A 22,424-nucleotide genomic window follows, 5' to 3' on the forward strand; every position below is an offset into this window, starting at 1 on the left:
GCCGGAGAATGACTCACTAAAACCTGACCCAGCAGTGAGGTAATCACTGGAGGACGCTTGGAGTAAAAATGAACTTTGATGGTGATGGCTAGGATCATGTCTAGGAATCCCCAGACGGTTTGGAATAGTACAATAAGTGTGTGTGTGCGGGATGACATAATTTCTATGCACCCGTCCAGTCCATGTGATGTTCTTGTCAATGCGAGGCCTCCGGATGAAGACCCACAACCCCATTACAGATTCTCTCCACACAAACTTGATGAGACCAATGGAAATAGATGCTCAACCTAGAAGTACTGCTGGTAGATGATAATTTAAATTCTGCCTTATTTTTTTTTTACACTTCTGATACAACCAGAACGCAGTACTGCCGATGATTTATTCAGATATAGATTTTCTAATTCATTCATTCCACATTCAATCATTTTGCAGATATAATACTACAACTATAAGCGACATTTCACACAAAAAAGACTCCTTTTGAATAACGTATTGACAAATTTTGTTCACTTACAAACATTTTAATATAATTTCTGGACTCTTGAATATTGGGCACTTTCCTTAAGCATTAAATATATAATTATTATTGTTATTATATATATTTATTAGGTACACCTATCAGTCCAGTTCAACACTATTGCAAGCTACAACCTCACCTTTTCTTTGTAAAGGTAGAATTTATGGCTGATACTGGATTGCATTGGATTTTACAGGTGTCTCTTATAAAGTGGCCACTTACTATACATTTTTAAATAGCATGATCCTCTAAAAATGTATAAGATGTTGAGTTTCTCTGCTCTTGTGTGAATATACAGACACAGACAGCAGACATTGGTTGTTATGTAGCATCACCTGCTGGCTTAATGGAGAACTGCCAACATTACAGTAATTGCCAAAGGATGAGACAAAATCAGCAGCAACATAAATACAAAACAAGGAACCTCATTAAATGACATCAGAATTGTTCACTTTACAGTACAATGTATAATTAAACTTAAATAAGCCACGATAAGTTAAAGGTATAGTCACTGAAGTGTGTCACACAAACTGGGAAATGACTAAAAGAAGATCATCCTCAAGAGCAAAGATCAGACAACAAAAGACAAATGTGTTACACACTTGGTAAGAGGAAAATAAAACATAAATGACTGTGTTGTGTCACAGTTTTCCTTTACTTAACTTTTGAGATAAGCTATAACGCAATGCATCAAAGTAGGCATGAAGGACTGTGGGAAAGTGGCTGAGGGATACCAGAGATCACAGTGCTGCTTGTCCTAAAATAGTTTCACGATGCTTATGAAGACATCTCATTCCCTGCTCATTCTTGGATCATGCAAAAAGCCCAAACACCCATTTTGGGTTTGGATCGCTCAAACATCACTGAGCCAAAGTTATGAATGAAGACATTTCAGCCAGAGCTCAGAGCCACGTTACGGGAAACCAACGTCCGAACAACAAACGCTATAACCAAAGTGTTAAAAACAACAGATACTGAGGAGCTTTTACAGTTTGCCTGCTTAAACAGCACAATGGAGCTTTATATTTACATTATGTGGGGCAACAATTTGTAGATTCAAGCCCATTTTCACGCAACTGTCAATGAAGCAGTGAAAAGAAAGTTGATAAGAAGATCAATAGAGAAACAAAAGAAGTCAAAATGACTCTCTACTCTACATCATGCACTATTCACAGATAGTGACGTTAAAATAAATCACATCCCACTTTTCCAAGACAACATCTGACTATAAAAGGGGAAAATAACAGACAGCAAGTGAGTGTATCAAATTACTGTATTCATTTTCATTAAAGTATCATGGTGAGTTGAGGAAGAAATGACCTTGTTCTGACAAAAGGTGTAAATGTAAACCTCATATTAATGTCCAACTCCAGCAAACAAGCAAAAATAAATCTGTATATAATTATGATTCAAATCCAAATGTTTACCAAGTTTGGACATCCCATGAAATCATTCTTGCTATGCAAACTGGAGGGCAAAAGAAACATAGGGAAATACCAGACCCCATGTTTGGGTACGGGGCCTCCAGTGGTTGAGTGAGCTTTGACCTAAAATAGGTCTGAGAATGTGGATATGCGCTATGAATAGAGATGAAACAGGAGGGGGAAAAAATCAAAAAGATGAAATAACTTAAGGGCCTGCAAATAAACCGTCAGACATCAGATCATAAAACAAATTGAGTGTAGATGGTGGTTTGCAGAGGGCATGGGAAAATCTGCACTGACAGGGAAGAAACTTTTTGTACAGCCATGCAATCATGTTGCCAGAGTGTGTGTGAAAGATTTTTCATCATGTTGAGAGCATGTTCTGTATTGTGCGGGTCTTTGTAAGAGAGCTCCAACTCCAAGGACCCAACTGTGGATTATCAGAAATTATCTTTATGGATTTTTTCTGTGTAAAGTCAGTTCTTGTAATTTTTATGGTTGCAACCACAGAAAGAGACAAGTAGGCCTACTCGTTCTAAATTATCTTTTGTCCAAGGCAGGTTTAAGACACAATAGTGAGATTAAAATTAAACAGGCGCCTATGCACCAAGGCTAAGTCCTTACCGCAGCGGCACGGGTTCGAATCCGATACGCGGCCCTCTGCTTCTTGTCGCCCACTATCTCTCTCTCCAATACTTTCCTGTCTATCGCATGTACTATCAAATAAAGGCAATAATAAAAATTAAACAGAGCAATTATGTGTAAACTTCAAGTCCTAGACTTAGATTTGTTAGGTTTACATTTGCCTTTAAACAACTGTCCTTGAATCAGCCTGTGGGAGGGCAATAAAAAGCAAACATGGGACTTTTATGTTTCAGAAGAGAATAAACATCATAATAACATATTTTAAAGTGTATAAATATGCAATATTATAAGAATGAAGAATTTAATAGAGGAAAGGGAGAATTTCTTCAACTCAGATACTGTCACAGAAACTGCTAGTACCACAGTTTGCCACTAGAGGGTGCACGACCCAGGCTACCTACTGTATGCTTGACAACCAGAAGAAACATCAACTGAGCTGAGATTTCTGTAAGATCACTATTGATCCATATTAATATTAAAAACATTAAAAAAAAAAATCACAAAAGAAGGACCACAAGACCAGATATTCACTCCCCTTCAGATGGCTTAATAAAGAAAAAAAGAAGGAAAAAAAAAAAGCCTTTAACTCTGCAGATTAAAGCTCAAACTTTACAAACTTCATAAAACTTCTAAAATAAAACCAGACTATTTCACATGTTTGTGATGTCACAGTTGTGATGTGTGCATGGTGAGTCGCAGGGAGCGCTGTTATGATCTGGACTCTCCCGGTCCCTCCTCCATCAAAACGTCAGAAACTAGTGGTATAAAACACGTGAGGCCACACCGACCTCTCAAAGTCGCATATATACCTCGTTAACCTGACAGCCTGCGGTCTGCCTCAGCACAGACAATAAAGAGACACTAAAGATCTGAATGAGACAGAAAAGGAGGAGGAATATGCCAAAGCTGTGGGACGACGACTACTTAAATCTACTGGATTGAGCACAAGAATGCACAAAGTTTCTACAGATATTATATTTGTGCTGGATAAATGTCATTATATATATATGCAGGATAGTTTTCGGGACTTTTGTATTGAGTAATGTCTAATGGGCGAGCACACACTTTGGATTTCTGCAACAAGAAAACGAATTAAGTGAGAAGTTTTTCCATCAGTAAGGAAGTTAAAAAGAAAAACACCAGCTGTGGTTTTATCAGTTTTGACTTAACTGCTAATAGTCACTGACCTTGGCAAGTTCTCGAATCTGCAACATTCTCGAATCTGCAACATTCTCGAATCTGCAACATTCTCTACACTAAACTACGGAGCGAACCAGATGCAGAGAGAAAGATGCATTTGGGCAAGGCTTTACTGTTCGTCCTCCTCCTCAACTGCGCGACTTTGAGCTCGTCTCTGTCAACTTGTGCCACCGTGGATATCGACCATGTGAAGAGGAAGAGGGTCGAGGCGATCCGTGGTCAGATTTTGAGCAAGCTGAGACTGACGAGTCCTCCTCACTCTCTGGGACCAAGTAAAATCCCCTATCAGATCCAAGCGTTGTATAACAGCACCAAGGAGCTACTGGAGGAGCTCAGGAAGGATCGGCAGCAGAGTTGCGGTCAGGACAACACGGAGACAGAGTACTATGCCAAAGAGATATACAAATTCAACATGGTCTACGGACCGCCAGAAAGCAGTAAGTATTACATTACTTCAGGTAGCTATCTATCACTTTTCTTGTTGTTAATGCCAGCAATCAACACTCTTCATTTGGTGCGTAATTACGCACTACTTATGAAGAGTGGACGCCTAAAGCCAGAGCCAGCCAAACTTCAAATGCCATTCATAAATATCTGCAGTATTTATAGCTTGTAGTCCCAGCAACTTTTTTTAATCACTGAGTTTTTGGTCTGCTGCATATATGGTCTTTCACAGTGTTCCTGTTGGTTCCTGCATCTTTATGTAACCTAAAGCACTTTGATAGATTATGTTGTTAAAAAAGGGCTTGAAGAACAGATTTGATCAATTTATGCATCTTTGACCAAAAAAAAAACTGTATAATTGAACATTTGTCTTTTTATACTGTTGAACATTTGTCTTTAATACTCTTCAGTAAAATTTAGATTTTTTTTAATCATAACTATACATATACATGGATACATAAAAACACTTCAGGATCTACAAATATGCAAATAGTCTTCATTTTAAAAGTTAAACTGCTGGAGACAAGATGTCATCTACTTCAATGTAAAGTCCATTCTCAGTGTTAAGTGTGCTGGAGGCTTCAAGTTTGCACATCACATTTATGTGAGTTGCATACTATAATATCTATAACATAATCATCTTGTAGGTGTTTAAACTCTAAGACTTGATGGATGTGAAAACAGTCTTATAGTGTAACAAGCATCATTCTGCATGTGAAGCTCAAACATCCAAGTGAAGAAACAATAAGCAACTCTTAATCACTGAGTTTTTGGTCTGCTGCATATTACAGATCCCCTTTTAATACATAAAAACAAATATACAAATAGTCTTCATTTTAAAAGTTTAACTGCTGGAGACAAGATGTTTCCTACTTCAATGTTAAAGTCCATTCTCAGAGTAAGTTTCCAAGTTTCCACATCACATTTATGTGAGTTGCATACCATAATAACTATAACATAATCATCTTGTAGGTGTTAAACTCAGACTTGATGAATGTGAAAACAGTCTTCTAGTGTTAAAGCATCATTCTGCATGTGAAGCTCAAACATCCAAGTGAAGAAACAATAAGCAAAACACATTTTTGAGGGGGGACTTTAATATAAATATGAATCTCTCTTTTAGGTTTTGTAAACTTGCTCTGCGCTTGGATGATGTGCTTTGTTAACTGCAGTGCTTCACCAACCTGTTTTAACCCAGCACCAGTGTTCCAGGAAAGTCACTCTCCTCCTACTCCTGACTCCACTCTTCCTCCTCTTGTTTTTTTTTTCTTCCATGGATTCTGTCCTTCTCCCCCAGATGTTCCCACTTCCTTTCCAGTTAGGCCCAAATGAGAGGGACATCTGCCCAGGCGGATGGGGATGCCTTTAGGAGAAGGAGTAGGAAAAGTTAACAGAGGTGGACAGGAAAAGTTAGATGATGGAAGGACCTCCCCGTTAGTCTGGATAGAGGCATCCCTCTCTCTCACCCTAGGAGTCTGTCTGTACAGCGGGGTTCCCATGAAGCCCTCGCATGCACTGACACATAATTACCACCCACCTCCTCATTGAGATGGCGCTTAATGTGACCCCACTTCCTGTCTTGGCCGGGGAATTACCCACACGGGTGGCCCATGAGCATGAGATCACTAACTGCGCTGCTCAGGTTTAACTTTGCTAAATTGAGTGTGAAACTGAGCCGGCATCCATCCTCCTTAAACCTGAATGATTCCACTGTGCCGTCATTTTATTGCCTCTAGGTAACATTTCACTGCTTGGCTAATAATGAGCTTTATTTTGTTTGTAAAACTTTTGTTGAGATTATCAGCAAAGGCCTGTTAGGCTCACGGTGTTTTTACTCCAAGTGATTTGCGCTAAACCTCTCTATTTGGCACAACCGTTTCCTCTATAGAAATAAAAGCTACGAGTGGAAAACTTGTGCTGAGAGGGACATGTGTCAGCACTTGAGGGAGATTCATGCAGCATGTGGTCCGGCTGAGTTTGGATTACTGAGAAAGTAGAATAGGATAAATGCTGTGCGTGTGTAGGAGCCAAAGAGGGCCTCATGGTCTAGAGCAAAGCCAAGAGCATTGCATCACAGTCCCTTTGAAATCAACAGGTGTTTCTCAAAAGACCTATTTTCCCTCAGCAATGTTCTGTTTTGAATCTCGCAGAAATGGTTTTGACAAAAACAGCAGGCAGTAGGTGCCTCACGTTGGTGTGGTGGTGCTGGATTCAGAGCCACAGATGGGCTTTTATGATGCAGGACATATTTACATACCTTTTTTCTAACAGTTGGGTGAAGATCATAGTTTCTTCTGTCATATTATGGTCTTTATGCCTGAGTTTGAAAAACAAAAAGGGAAAAAGGCAGAAAGTTAATATAACAGCATAAGTGCTGAACTGACATAAGCATCTGTATGAGTGTGCATTAGTCAACATCTCTACTTCCAGATACTAAAAATGTCGACAAGCTAATAATATTCCTAAAACTGTGGTATTGGCAAAGCCGAGTGTTTTTTTTCTTGTGTCCAAGATGATCTCATACTTGGAAATATGCATTTTGTCAATAGCCTGTATATCCACATGCATACACTGAGCCGGCTCTCTGAGACGGTAATGTGATTTTCATATGTTGGAGCAGGCAAGATGAACTCTTCTATAGATTCATTGTGCTGAACTGAACTCTCATTCTACTCTGGCAGCAGAGGTGATTTTCTTCAGTTAAATGACCAGCAGAATAACACAATAAATTATGGATACAATACAGAAATTATATGACTTTCTAAATATTCTGCATCTTTATCAGGTTTGCATTTATATAAGAAGTAAATAAGGTTCTAAAAGTTACTCACTTTTAAAGTATTAAACATGTATCTGTTTTCAATATCACAGGCATGAAATGAAAATATATATCTTGTTGAAATGACTGGTTTACCTATTCAAGATAATATAAGGTGATGCGGAAATGGCAGTAAAAATGGTCAGGAACATCACTTAAAACACGAATCTGCTCTTCTCACGATTTATATATAAGGACTATTGAGAATAGCGTCATGAAGGTTTGTCATTTTTAAAAACTAGGTCCAGAAAAAAAAAGTTTGGAAAACACTGCTCTATAACACCGTCAAATGACTTCCTCCTTTCATAATTACTATGGCTGCTAGAGGGCTTTATCACTTCAGCGTAAACATATTGTTTTGGGGCACTTGCTGAAAGGACTGATGCTGTCATTACTTTCTAATTAGCAGTATGATTTTTCAGCATCCAAATTGATGTTTCGGTTAACAGTCTCTACTTGAGATTGATGGTGATTGAACTTTAGACTTCCTTTCATTAAAGATGTATGTACATTTAGCCTGAATCTTCTTTGCCAAATGCAATAAAATGTTTCGACAAAAACTCAAGGCATTTTTTTCAAGTGCTGGTAGGCTGATTTTGTTACCTTTGGACAGAGCCAGGCTAGCGGTTTCCCCCTGCTCCCAGTCTTTGCACTAAGCTAAGCTAACTGGCTGATGGCTGTAGCTTCATATTTATCATACAGACATGAGTGATATCAATGTTATCGTCTAACTCTCGGCAAAAAAGCATATAAGTGCATTTCCCAAAGTGTTGAAGTATTCCTTTAAGATCAGGTAGAAAACAGTAGACTGTGAGTGAAGCCAGTGTATTGAAGACACAGCCACCTTCGTGTGTTGCCCCTTGTGGTATAACAGGACCAGAAGTCTGCCTTTGTGGAATAAAGTTTTGACTCTTATCCAGTGACATCACTCTCTTTCCCTCGGTTTATGTGTGCGAACACACACTCACTTTTTGAAGGTAAACTGTTGACCTTTGGTGGATCTGAGGCAGCTCTGTGAACCAACACAAATCCGTGACAGGTGCAAATGAAGCAGAAAGCTGCTGGCCGACTGGCAAATGACTACATTGAGAGGCTGGACTGCAATCATCGGAAAGATTTCCTTTTATAGCATGGTACGCATACAGAATCTGGCATATGTCAATGACTGAGGTTGAGCTGTGGAGAAGTCATCATGGTCAGAAACGGGTTTGGGTCCAAAAAGTTGTCAGTGGGACTGAGGATAGCAGGGTTTTGATACGCAGATACCAGCGAGGTGAAGTCATACTGAGCTCAATAATATTGTCATTTCAATTACAACATTTTCATTTCCACCAAATATAGACAAAATGTGTTGGAGAAACACTGAGGAATTTAGATAAGGCAGGCAACCACACCAATCATTCACTGTGGGCTGATAAACTTAGTGCCAGCCATTAAAGAGTCAGTAAACCCAAGACCATATTTTAGGTGTGAATGGGTTTACAAGTCTTCTAGCATATTAAAGAAAAACATTTACTGTAAATCCATGCCATTATTTTCTTATTAAAGTATCACTTTATTTGTGAAGCAATATGATATGTCAAAAATGGAAAAAAGTACCCATTGCATTGCCATCTAGAGGTTGAAATTATTACATTTGCTGCCAACTCAGTTAACAAAGTGTCTTTGGAGCACAACTGAAATTACTCTGGCATCAGGCGGATAAAAGTTTGATCCAAAGAAACACCTCCCCAACCCAGTCCTCCCTCACTGAGCCAGAAATGTATTTTTCTAAATTGTGTTGTGGATGGAGACTAGGGATGCAAAACTGAACCAAAAAAATGAAGTGTTCAGTGACGCACAAACCGAACCATAGGATTGTAGAACCGTTGCACCACTATTAAATAGGCCTGCAATTTATTTGATGTGGTGCCAGAGACAGAGACATCAATCAATCAATCAATTTATGTATTTTGGAATTCAAATATATTTAAAATGGTTGTTTTTCTTCTCCCTAATGTGCAAAATAAACCAAACCCGAAACTGTGACCCAAAACCTGCAATACAAACAGAACAATGGGCTTGTTGAACCGTCGCACCAACAGACGGGCTAAAACAGTGAGCGTTTTTAAATAGAGCTGAAATGAGTGGTCAATTAATCAATTAGTCAATCAAGAGAAAAACTCTTGATAACCAATAAATTGTGTACTGTAAGTCAGTTTTGAAGCAAAAATGCCTAAAAATCGCAAGTTTCAGCTTCTCAATTGTAAGGATTTACTGCTTCTTTGTCTTCTTCGTTACTAAAATGAATATGTTTTGGTTTTGGAGAGTTGGTCAGACAAAAGCAATTGATGAAATCATCTTGGTCTTCAGGAAATTTGGATAGTCACTACTTTCTGACATTTAATAGACAAAACGATTAGTGTATTAATACAGAAAATAATTGGCAGATTAATCGATAATGGAAATAATGTTTTAGTTGCAGCCCTATTAAGTTTTTAAATGTACATTCACAGCTTCTAATGTCAACTGCAGACATGAGTGTTTAGAGATATCATTTTGTTTGTTTTATGGTCCTGGTACTGTGCATGCTGGCTCACTGTCACACCAACACATTCTCATCCCAACTCTGTTACATACTGAGGCTTTGTCAGACCCTGTGGCATCACATTTCATTCGCAGTAAACAAGTGCTTTACGTTGTGAATTAAACAAAAAGCTTAGGTTTAGGAAACAGTGCCACTTAAGCGTCGGTTATGCTTTCCGCAAGGACAGCCGCATGGACATGAGCTGACGTGGAATCGTGACGAGGAAACATTTGGATCTTTTATACTCCGTGTGGGTTTCTCCTCGTAGCAAACAGACATTCTCAAAGCTCCTCAAAGTTTTTTCCGTCCATCCACGTCCGTGTAGTTGTAGTAAAACATTTGGATGTGCGTGGACGGGCGAAAACCTGCTGCACGGAACCCCCACAAAGGGTCATGTCTGATGGCGTGACGTCACTTTGGCTGTACGGACACTTGCGACCCTCACAGATGCGGCAAGCAAAAATACACTTTAGTTAGGTTTAGGGAAAAACAACATGGTTGGGCTTAAAACTGCGTTTGCACAGTGAAAATGTGACTTGACACGAATGAACAGCTGATTGTAACTTGAAAGTGAAACTTAACAACGCACAGGACACGAACAGCGGTCTCCTGGATGAAGGCCTTGTGTTGTTGGACCCATCTACTTCCTCTCCCGCCCGCCTGGTGTCTCTCTTTAACTCTGTCACCACAGCACTTTCCCTGTGCCTTTACTGTTGCCGTGGATGGGTTTACATTGTAGTTCATGGAAAGCCCAATGCATCTCATACCGGCACTCAAGGGTGCCTTGTGCAGCGATATCACACGCCGACGGCCGTGACAAAGCGTCTGTATTTGACGCCCTGAGAATTAGACACTTGAATAGAACATAGCCATCGTTAGTGCTTTTCCTACTATGACAAGTCAAAGTGTCTGCTGCGATAAAGGCCTACCAGAGAACTGTTGCACTCATATGAAGGAGATCATACTGCAAGTATCTGTTATGATGTTGTCCAGAGGTCATGTAGCACTTGAGGTCTGTGTTCAGACATAAACTGCTTGTATTGCATCAGACCTTGATAAGAATTTCCAGGCCTGTTCTCTCACAAAACTTTTATTTTACTCTCTCTGTTCCAGACGATCTGCTCTACTGCCCAAAAGGCATCACCTCTAAGGTTTTCCGCTTCAACGTCTCTGCCATGGAAAGGAACTCAACCAACCTCTTCAGAGCAGAGTTTCGAGCTCTGAGGGTGCCAAACTCCAGTTCCAAGAGGAACGAACAGCGGATTGAGCTCTACCAGGTGTGTAAAGGTACCGTTTCCTTGTCCTTCTACCACGATCACAGTCGAGGCCACAAGGAGCTTCAAATTCTCTCTTTTCTGGAAATATAATCTCTGTTACTAGATTGTTCAATTCTAGTCTGTCAAGCACATATCTTACATAAGCTAGTTAGTTTTTCTCTACCACATGATTTCAGTTGACAAAGAGAGCCAAGGCATGCATGGGTAACCGACCAAAAGCCCAAAAGCTCAATACTCCTGCACAATGTTAGTAGAACCAGGACAGGGGTACTGTTAGTGCAGCGCTGGCAGCCCATATCTAATACAATCCTCATTTTGGTTATGTAGAAGTCTTTTAACATTTAGTCCTCAAAACAGTACGCAAAGTTTATTAAGCTGTTAAAACGCAGCTCTGGTCTGCTGATTCATGAAATGATGCAATACACTTCTACAGTAAGTCGCACTCAACGTCATCAGGTCCCTGTTCTCCGGCTGTAATGTCCTTGGCATTAAGGATCCAATATAAAGATACTTATTGAAGTCAAATTAAAAACATACCACCACAGATACTCTGGTCAGGACTGATGTCATGACAAACCCATAAGGACAATATTACCAAACACAGAATAAAACTATAGGCAACTGCCAAAATTAACTCCAACTCAACACCAACATTTGGGCAAAACAGAAGATTAAACCACATTTCACAGGAAGTTGGTTGGTAGCTGGCAAGTCTGTAACATTTTTACTGCCGGTTTCAAACACAGAGAGGAATACAGGACAGAGTCGACAAGGGTCACACTCAAGTAAGATTTCCTGAGAAATTAATACCTTTCTTACTGTTACTATGGATGGGCAGATTGATACTGTGGTATCGATACTTCAATACTGTAGATAAAAAATACAGCGAGATTAACTATTTGTGACAATAAAGTGCCACACACAGTGACACAAATAACCTCTATAAAAATTTAAAAACAACACACCCTGAAAGGAGGCTTGTTATTTAATCAAAGTATTTCTGTAAAATACTGGACAATGTTATTTTACACTTAATGGCAAAAAATATATTTATTTTTAAATTATACTCATATTTGCTTTTGTAATAAATTTGTTATCGATCGCTGGTATGTGTCATGTGATTCGACTTTGAGTGTAATATAATTTTTTTTTCTAAAAATTACCATTATTTTGAAATTGAAGAAATGATCAGTGTCGGTATCAGTAAAATTGCAACAAAAGTATCGGTATCATATCAAATTTAAAAAGTCTGGTATCGCACATCCCTAACTGTTACATGGGAAGCATACATGTGTACTGTTTTACCGCAGAGACCAGGGATGAACAACATGAAACACAGAACAACCACTAAGTTTCTTTTTAACTAAAAGCTATGAACTGGACACATTATTATGTCAATATATCAATACTTTTATATTGTGGAAGAAAACAAATACTAGGGGAAATGTGAAAATGTTTTTTTTTTAGCTTTGAGCTTATTGTTTTGGTCTTACTGCACACAAATTTACTATATAATTGAATATTACCGCTCTCAACAACCTTGTTTCCACCAACAGCAGGCAACTAGCGTTAGCTGTTAGTTTATCAAAGCAAACAAACAGTAGTCTACAGACAAGACTAGCAATTAGTTAGCTAGCTAGGTAGATGGTGAGAGAAGTATAACTGCTAAAAGAAGAGTGAATATCGGACTTACATTTATCAGGTGGGCACAAACAGGACTATTGGATGCCAATGTTGCTCCATATCTGCTTGACATAGGCAGTAGTTTCCTAACATGCTAACATGTATGTCAGGCTGTCTGTCAGCTTTCGGTCACACCTCCCAGGTGTTTTGCATTATTCGGCTAATTAGTCCTCTGCTCAGGTTGAGGGTGGGTAGAGTATGTCTGTGATGTCACCTGACTCCATGAACCAATCAGAAGGATCCGCCCTAACAGGTGTAAGGGAGTGAGGTAGATGTCAATCAAGAGGTCTAATCAGCCAAAATAAGTGAAATCACCTGTTAGGTTGTGTCATGGTCCTTTAAACAATTTTTTTATATATATATATATATATATACATATATATATATATATAAAATTTATAAAAGAAACAGCATTTTTAGCCACGTTGGGTCACATTTTTAACTCAAGTAATGACAATGTCAGTGCTAACATGCTAAACTAAGGTGGTGAACATGGTGAACATTATACCTGCTTAACATCAGCATGTTAGCATTATCATAATGAGCATGTTAGCATTCTAACGTTAGCATTTACTTCAAAGCTACGCCTAAAAGTACAGCCGCACAAAATGGTTAGCGTGGCTGTAGTCGCTACGTTCCAAATAGCACATTTTTCTTTTTTACTTTTAGTACATGAGCTGCCCTTAAAAAGGACGTACTGGTTCATGCAGTATGCATACAATTGGGACATATTCATCATAACATTGTGCCTTGAACTTTGACCCTCTTGCTCCTATATCCACTGTGCAGAGGATTGTAGGTCAGAATAGTCAGAAAAGCGTGCTGGCTTGCATACTGCAAAATGCGACCAGATGTAGTAGGACATCCTGTTTTTTTTTGGCATACTGCATTTCACATATTATGTATTGGGATACGCTAAATATTTTTCTGGCATACTAAATATAATGGTGGTATTGGAGCGCAGTGGTAGTCTTGTTTAATCACCTAATTGAATCTAAGCTGCGATTTTATTTACTTTTTCTCTCTATCTGCTTGCATGCTCCAGTAATAATACCATTATCTTAGTTCATGGCATGATTCATCACAAGTGATCAAAACTCTTATTGGATGAGTAGAACAACGATCGAATGAGAGCTTCTTCTAGTACCAACATCCTGTTCCGTATCCGCTCTATTCTACATGTTATTTTGTTGAAGCTGTTTCAATATCGAGAGAAAACTTTTCAGAGTGACCATTCTTACTATTGCTTTGCAGATTGTGAGGCCAAACGAACACATTAGGAAACAACGCTACCTTGCAGCCAAGAACGTGCTGACCAAAGGTACTCCAGAGTGGGTCTCCTTCGACGTGACTGAAACAGTGCGGGAATGGCTGATGAACAGAGGTGAGACTGAGGTCCTTTTGTTGCTTCTAAAAGCTATCACTAATTTTAGTGATCATCCCATGTTTTAAACTTGCATTTCTCTTACAAGCATTGAGGTATAAAGAGGCATACTGTTGACTTGGGCTTCTTTTTTACTAATCCTCTCTTCCATTGTTTGTCACCAGGAACTAATCTGGGATTGGAAATCAGTGTGCACTGTCCGTGCCACACCTTCAACCCAAATGGGGACATCATTGACAATGAGAACGAGGTGCTGGAGGTGAAGTTTAAAGGTGGGCTTCAACAACATTTTGTCATATAGGTATTTATGCCAGGCGTTAGTTGCTCCTTTGATCTAATGTCTGTAAATGTTAATGTCTTCCTGCCATCTTACCACCCCCTTATGAGGTCAATAGTCCTACAATTTACAAGATTTTGTTTTTTAAATATGCCCTTTACTCTGGTAAATAATCCCAGATTATTTCTATATTTTTCACTTTGGGGAGGTTGGTACGATATGTTTTAATTAGAAGTAGTGCTGTTGATTGTCTTTATATTGTTGCCTGATTCAACTTTTACCTTAGATGACTTAGAATATATAGACATATGTGCTTTTAGAAACAAACTATCTCTTTTCATTTCTGCATCGTATAAATGATTGACAGGGATGACAGCTTCATAGTCAATCATTTTGCAAATTGTATGCTCGCATTGAGGGAAATTACGTAGGCATGAAAAAGCCACTAAATAGTTGGTTTAAGTGCATTGTGTCTATAATTAAGGCGTGGATGGAGATGAGGAGCACAGCCGCTGGGATCTGGATCACCTGAAGAAGAAAAAGGACCAGTACCTGCCTCACCTTATCCTCATGATGATCCCCCCACACCGCCTGGACACTCAGTCCACACGCCGACGCAAGAGAGCGCTGGACACAAACTACTGTTTCTCGTAAGGGTTGCATAAATCATAAATCATAAATCATAAATTCAAATTTCTTAGTTGCAAAATCGTGAAAAAATAATCTTTTTTTGAGCTTATTAATGTCGTACTTGGTATATCGCATGTATCAGCGTATACACGTATCGTAATATCCCAAATATAATCTGCAACTTACTATTTCTGGTATCCCTCACATGTTGCCAAGAAGATATTAAATATTAGGAGCACCATTACAAACAATTATTTGGGGACTAATTAGACAATTGTGCATCCTCGTCACAGAAACACAGAGGAGAGCTGCTGTGTTCGCCGGCTCCACATCGATTTCCGGCGTGACTTGGACTGGAAGTGGATTCATGAGCCAAGTGGTTACGATGCCAACTACTGCTCCGGACCCTGCCCATACCTGAGGAGCTCGGATACAACACACAGCTCGGTAAGGAGCACCAATCAGGGATACAAAACAAGACAGTTTGTGAGAGCAAGAAAAACAACACAAAAACATCTCATTTACTTCGAGTGGTGAATAGCCATGCAGATAGTTCTAGTTTTACAAGATATCCACCTCTGAGAGCTCTGCCTCCACCTAGAGGTCTTCACAGGCCCAAACCTACTTTCTGAAATAGTCCCGATAAAACTGTTGATAGTGTTGAACTTTTGTTTGTTTTGGTTCCTGAACACACACACATGTGCTATGTGGTGAGTTTGAACATCTGTGTGTCAAGTAAACACTTTTAGACAAGCAGGCAGCATTTTATAGACCTTAAGCCAGATTGTTTATTTGGTCATTAGTAAGTCTCCATGTTGAATCCTCAGTGTGTGTGTCTCAGTATTTACAGATACTCACTGAGTCGAGCTATTACACTGATTTTAACTAGCCAGCAGAGGTGTGGACTCGAGTCAGACTCTAGTCACAAATTTGATGAATTTACACTCAACTTCACAAAATAAAAAAAGACTTGCAACTCGACTTGGACTCTAACACCAATGTCGACTTCACTTGGACTTGAGCCTTTTGACTTGAAAATATTTAAACTTTCCCCAAGCCCAAAGATCTAAAAGTATGTTATTGTAATTAAAAAGTGTGTGCACAAAGACGTTCAACTGCCTGGTACCGAAGATGTAGGATTTATTTATTTTTTGAGAGATCCTTTATTGATTTGTTTGGGAAGAAGATTTACTCGTGGGGGAAAACTGAACTAAAAGAAAAACAGAATTTCTATCTTTTGTTGTTTATTGCTGAATCCCCTAAAAGTGGTGTTTTTTTTTGTTGAAATCTGGACTCTTTACATTTGGTGAGCATTATTGGCATTAGATTATCTTACACTCAATTCCCCAGATTCACTTTGTTTGAACCAATCCAGCAGCATCCAATCAAGTTGCAGGAGAAAACCGTGAAGTATTAACGTAACGTTACTAAGCGCCAATTACTCTGTTACTCAGACTTGACTGTCTTGACTTGAGACTTGAGTGCAAAGACTTGAGACTTACTTGTGACTTGCAAAACAATGACTTGGTTCCACCTCTGCTAGCCAGCATATTGTCAAGACTCCATCACTCATTATGCTGTATTCACATTACGAGTGACACCTAACATGAAACTACAAAATGACAGCCGACATTTGTCGCTGCGTGGCGGGTGTGACTCGCTACAAAACAATGTTGAGCTGGTCTCAACTTTATTCAGCGCTCCAACGATGCGGTGAAGCAACAATCAATCATATGTTTTTGTTACACCCTGTTCCCTTCCATCTAAAAACAATGCTGTTTGCCAGTTCCAAGTGCTATTTAAAGACATACAACCAGCGCTTGAGCAACACTTCAACGGCGACTCGCCGAAAATGTAGCTGGTCACGCTGGCCATGACTTTGACCCACCTCTGCTAGCCAGCACATTATCAAGACTCCAATACTCATTCGATACTGATTATATTTACAATCTCTCCTGTTTGCTTCCCACTAGCTCCTGAGCCTGTACAACACTCTGAATCCGGCAGCATCGGCCTCCCCCTGCTGCGTCCCTCAGGACCTCGAGCCCCTCACTATACTCTACTACTCCGGACGGACCCCCAAAGTGGAGCAGCTCTCCAACATGATCGTCAAGTCTTGCAAGTGTAGCTGAGAAGATGTGAAAGGCGGCGAGGTAGCGCGGCAGGATTTTACTAGGTAATGACGAAAAAACCCATGCTCGTTGACTTTTGGACTCTTAGCTGTGACAAATACTTAAACTGACCTCATGGCTTAGATCTGAACACCACTCTGGAGGTCACACATTTTTTTTAAGGATGCAGTTTTTCTTAAAAACTTGAGGTCATTATTTTTTTTTTCTCTTGTTTTGTGTTTTTTTCTCCCCAACTCTGGATGTTAAGTAGTATTTTCCATCTTATAAAGTCCAAACCAGACATAATCTTGCAATCAAAGTAAAATATTTCCTTCTAGATTTGTGAAGGCGGACAAACACACTCCTAATGTAGATTGCAGAGAGCCCTGTACGAATCTATCTGCTTCAGGGACAATGGATGAAAGAGATTTATTTTGTGGTATATTTTCTGCAAAGTTCAAGCGAATATTCCACAAAGTTACAGTCTCTACATTGTCAGTAGAGCAGCTGTCCTGTCTCTAGCCTTGGGATGATATTATTAATAGTCACAAATATAGACTGTGCTCTACTGAATGGCCGAAGAGTCCTTTCAGGCTGGATTTTACCTTCCCTTCCCTTCAAACAGTGGACATTATCTTCAAACACAAAAGGAGAAAGGACAGACTTGCTGCTGTATCCAAAGCCATAGCTGTGGTCAGGGAAAAGGAGAGCTGAGAGAATGCCTGCTGGATTTGCAATGGAAAGTGAATGAACAAAGAAGTTGAGCCAAGCTTTTCTTTTTTTGGCCAGCCAGTAGTAATGGCCTTTTTTTTTTGCGGTGCATCTAATAGAATGGAAGGAAGAAGAAGAAGAAGAAGGAGAAGAGGAGGAGGAGGAGGAGGAGGAGGAGGGGACCTGTATGGAATCGAAGAACTGTGATGGAAACAAGCCATGAGCACACTGCCATTCACTGGAAGTTCTCATCTCTAACAGGTTCAACTTATTTATGGGACATCAAAGAATATACTGGAAAAGAACACGTGTTACGCAACAGGTTTTTATGGGATTTCTTTTACATTAATGGCAGATCTGGTCTGTTACGCAACTTGTCATATAGTGATTGTTTCACTAACTGGGACAAAAAAAAAATCGACGTGTATCTCCATTGGTGGAAAGACTTTTATATTAAGGGTACTGTTACATTTCCTTGTGATTTTTAGAAAGATTATGCAACTTTTTGTCCATGTACAAATTAGTTTGACCTGTTGTATGTGATCCAGTGTATGTTTGACTATTGTATTAAATCCCCAGAAAGTTAAATCAGAGCACTTTTCTCCAGTAATAATAAGGAAATGTCATTTAAAATGCAGCTGTTTACTTTTTTGCTCTCCTATCAACTCACCCGTCACTCCAGCCAGCTGACAAGGAATCGCATGTGTAGTCAGGACTCCCCAAAACACTGCAGTCTTTCATTCCCTCTGCTCCGTCTCTGTTTGTTTTGGTGCTCTTTTTACAGTGTGAAGCCCTAATGGAACAAAAAAAATTGAAGAGGGAGGGGAAAAGTCATTACATGACAGTGGCTGGATGTACAGTTAGACCTCATTTTTCTCTGAGTCAGGAGAACGATCCTGAATCCCTGTACTGTTTGACATTCGCCCAGTCGGAGTCGTCTTGCCTTTAGATGACATTTAGGGGACGTTTTTTTGGCAGTAATATTGTTTGATTGAGTTGTTGATCGTGATTGTTATTAAAAACACAACATGCAAAAACCTGTATGAGCCCTTTTTAAATCTCACGAATCACTTCAGCCTTGCATTTATGAAATAATCAGATGTAATAGATCTGTAAAAAACATTTAACTCCAAATTAGGAAATGATGAATTTACCCACTGGTCCTGTCTGCCATGTTGAAATGCCATTTAAATTTTCTCATAATGTTTTGGTTCCATATGAACATAATTTTTCTTACTTGAATCTCACCAGTCCCACCTGTTTCCTGCAGAGCTTTTTTTTCTACCTGAGTAATAAATTCAACTTCCCTTTCTCTGGAATTGTTGCTTAAGAGCTTTCCCAGGCAAAAAGCAATTACTCTTATATTAATGTGCAGACATCACTTTATGTTCTTATTGTTCATAAAATGGTTAGTATACCGTAAATCACATATACACCTGAGAAACGTATTTTACATTTGGTACTACTTTCACGACACCTTTAATTCATCAGGAAGACCACTCCAATGAACACTGTGACCTTTGGAAAAGAGCTGCAGAGCATCTGGACCAAGGTAAAATGTATTATTTGAAACTGAATTGGTGGTTTAATAGAAAGTTAAACCCACTGCACATTTGTTCATAAATTACCAGCATTAAAACTGCAAACTTGTTGACCTATTTTGAAAGTGAGAAACTTATGAACCTCTGTGATTTTATTCATATTTGTAGGTGCAGAATTGATGGCTTATGTTAGATGCATTAACCTTTATTAATGAAAGGGAAAAACGGCCTGGTTCTGCCTAACCCTAACCCAAATGTTGTTCTTATTAATGGCTTATTATGGGTCTGAATAGAGTGGTGCAGAGATGATGTATTTTTGTAGGCCAACCAGGAAGTTAGCATCGCCCTATTCCCTCAATTAAAAGCCAATGGGATTTTTCCATTGGGTTTTGGATTATTGTTGAATATAAGCTCTGTGGCAATGATATATTTGCACGGTTTTGTTCCGTAAGATCAACAAATCAACACCACTTTTATGATTTTTGAAGTGTGAATCGCCAGAAGTAAAAAGCTAACGTTAGGCTATAAACAAACTAATCCATAGTTGCATGAGCGCGAATATACACAAGGATGAAATGGAGGATGAGTCGGAGTGATGATGTTTTGTAGTCTTATTTTGCCACTTGTTTGCAACCGCCTTTTTTAAGACACGTAAAAGCTTCAAAATTCGCTAGTGGGGTGTTTATTGATGTATTTTATGTCGTAGAACAGAACGTTAAAATCTCCTCAGCTTGTGTTAACCACAGACCTTATTTCATCACCTAACTAAAAACCCATTAAAAAAAAAACATTGACTTCCAGACGACGGAACCGGAAGTGCTAAAATGCTAACTCATTTCCAACTTTTAGGACTCATTCCTGCACCACTCTATAGCATTACTAAATCTTTTATTAACCACTGATAAAGCCTTCAGTAAAGGTGGCTGGCAGCAGGGTCGAAAATTAGCACAAGTGCGGGTAAATTGTTGGCAGTGGCGGGTAAAACCGTCAGGCCATCCGCCACTTTGGCAGACAGGGAACACACTGGGAATGTGAATCTGTTCGGTTCCTAGTTGTCTGATTCCTTGGACTCTCATTCCTCCGTGACTATCAGTTCCTTTTATTGGTGCTTCCCAACAGTTACGCATGCACAATGACATAACAGCATATGCACGCTGTATCGTGTTTCCGTTTGTTTGGGCCGGAGTCATTGCTGAGAGAAAACAAAAACGCTCAGCAGCGTGGTGCTAATAAACCTGAGGGGCGCACCCTATTTTTTCCCCTGATAATGTTACATTGTGAACAACAAACCTGCGTTGAAATCAGCAGAAGGAGAGGTAGTAACATTAGCCGTTAGAAGCCGGCGGGCAGCACACAGTCCTGTTTGGATAAATAACGGAGCTACTAACATTAACGGAGGTTCCATTGAGTTATATTATGAAGTAAATGGGTGAAGGCAAATTTTAACATTATCATGATGTGTTCAAATGTAATCTTGTAAAATGTAGTTTTTAGCAAGAAACCTCAATAAATCCAGTGGTTTGGAGGAGATGTTTTCACAGCAATACAAAATGGATATAAAAGAGGGAATTATGACCTGTTTAACTTCATAACACCAGCTCTAAGCAGCTTATAATACGTCATTAAAACTATAATGCCAAGATTTCTTTTTTAATCAAAGCAAATATTTAAATGAAAATACAATGATTTATTTCCTAAGCATTTGAATTGTGCTTTTATGCAAATAACCACTATAGATGACAATAACAAAGCACAGTACAGTAGCCTACTGTGCTACTGTAGTACCCTCCAGGGCTCCGCCGGAAGCTATACGGTGCAATTCAAACACTGTAATTTACTATGTATATAATGTTTTTTTGGGTAAAATATATGACATCACATCTAAAATGTTATTCCTGCACAGATTTCAAAAGTAGCAGATACAATTTCTGAGTGGCAAGACAAAAAAAACTTGAAAAAAGTTCATTTCAGACCCTGGCTTGTAGCATAAGCATTCATTTTTATGTCATCTTCTCTACTGGACTGGCAATCAGTCGTACAGATTTTGGGGGGGAGCTGGTTTGAGCTAATACGGACTGACAAGTAGCCAGAGAGAATTCCCTTTCTCTGTGTGCCCGTTATTGTTCCCTGTCACAGTCAATCAGAGATGAACCATGATGGGAACACAAAGACCAGAGGGCATGACGCGGTCTATAAACAGGAGTCGGGGCTTTAATGGCTTTGCAGACAGCCCTGTACTAACAGACACACATTACCGGTAAAGAGCAGCCGTGCCCCATGCATGATTGACTTTTAACCTTCAGCAAAAGCCAGCAGAAGTCATGCCACTTACTTACATTTAAGTCCACCATTTGTCCCTGCTGCTAGAAACCTTCAGTAATAAAACCCAGCGAGTTTAGTATCACATAACTCTGCAACTTCATTTCACTGTTTACTTCTTCTTCAAGGCAGTAAATGCAACCAAAACTGGGTGGTTGCTCACTGGGTGGACTCCCAGTAAGAGTAAAATAATATAGCTGATTCTTCCAGAGTATCTTTTCCCATGGCGGTGTAATGGAAGCAGGCTGAGGGGTTAGCGATGGCAAGGCCTTTTCCTAACAGAGGCAGCAGGAGCTTGGCTTGGGTCTTTCTATTCGTGCAAGGAGTCATTTTGGCTCAGTAAGCGGCTAGCCACATTGTTCAGCAAAACACCACACGGGCAGTGAAACGCTCACAGGGAGAGGCATACAGTGAGAATTATGCTGCAGTGATGGGATATGCTCATCAAATGTGAGACGGAGGGGTTGTCTTAATATACAGTATTGGGTTGGCATCAAGGTGGCACATAATGAGGATGTCGAATCATAAATTGCACCACCTTAATGGATCCAAAAAGACGGAACCTCGTCTCCTCTCGCTTCTCTTCTTTAATTGCATCTTTCTGCTGAGTCTGGGCTTTCGTTTATAGCAGCGGAACACTCAAGGATGGTTTTAAGATGCAGATAAGGACATTGTTTGCTTCTTCTGGGGAACAAGCTGACCACCTCAACCAAACCAAACCTGCAATAAACCTATTTCCAGCCTCCCGGCTACTGGATGGATGAGCAAGCCACAATCTGATTGGAGTTCAGGGTCCGTCTCCGGGTTGGAGTCTGACTTTCTCAGAACTTGTGCTCTTCCAAGACTTACCAATGATGAATTGCATGACACGTAAATG

The 22,424-nt window shown here is 39.6% G+C and overlaps 2 protein-coding genes across 6 annotated transcripts in view; one reads left to right on the top strand and one right to left on the bottom strand.

The window, feature by feature from the left end:
- The window catches only part of esrrgb (estrogen-related receptor gamma b), a 150,010-nt gene that overhangs the window by 88,925 nt on the left and 38,661 nt on the right, over positions 1-22,424 (bottom strand). For 3 of the 5 annotated variants that reach the window (XM_037751110.1, XM_037751107.1, XM_037751106.1), the window contains exons 2-4: positions 18,358-18,480; positions 6,488-6,547; positions 5,415-5,593 (exon numbers count right to left, since the gene is read on the bottom strand). Coding sequence is in view for 1 of the 5 variants with exons in the window: in XM_037751109.1 (XP_037607037.1) it covers positions 12,585-12,586 (2 nt within the window). In the remaining 4 variants the exon portion in view is untranslated. Of the gene's footprint in view, positions 1-5,414; positions 5,594-6,487; positions 6,548-12,584; positions 12,820-18,357; positions 18,481-22,424 lie in introns of those variants that run through there. The other 2 variants (XM_037751108.1, XM_037751109.1) reach the window with 2 other exon arrangements.
- Positions 3,391-18,989, top strand: LOC119477182 (transforming growth factor beta-3 proprotein-like). Its single transcript, XM_037751111.1, has 7 exons — positions 3,391-4,223; positions 10,728-10,891; positions 13,829-13,958; positions 14,123-14,230; positions 14,720-14,885; positions 15,159-15,312; positions 16,839-18,989. Exons 1-7 carry the CDS (start codon positions 3,878-3,880, stop codon positions 16,995-16,997), a joined length of 1,227 nt encoding a protein of 408 aa, XP_037607039.1. The 5' UTR covers positions 3,391-3,877; the 3' UTR covers positions 16,998-18,989.

Source organism: Sebastes umbrosus, chromosome 18 (assembly GCF_015220745.1).
Source record: "Sebastes umbrosus isolate fSebUmb1 chromosome 18, fSebUmb1.pri, whole genome shotgun sequence".
In the NCBI taxonomy this organism is placed as follows: Eukaryota; Metazoa; Chordata; class Actinopteri; order Perciformes; family Sebastidae; genus Sebastes; species Sebastes umbrosus.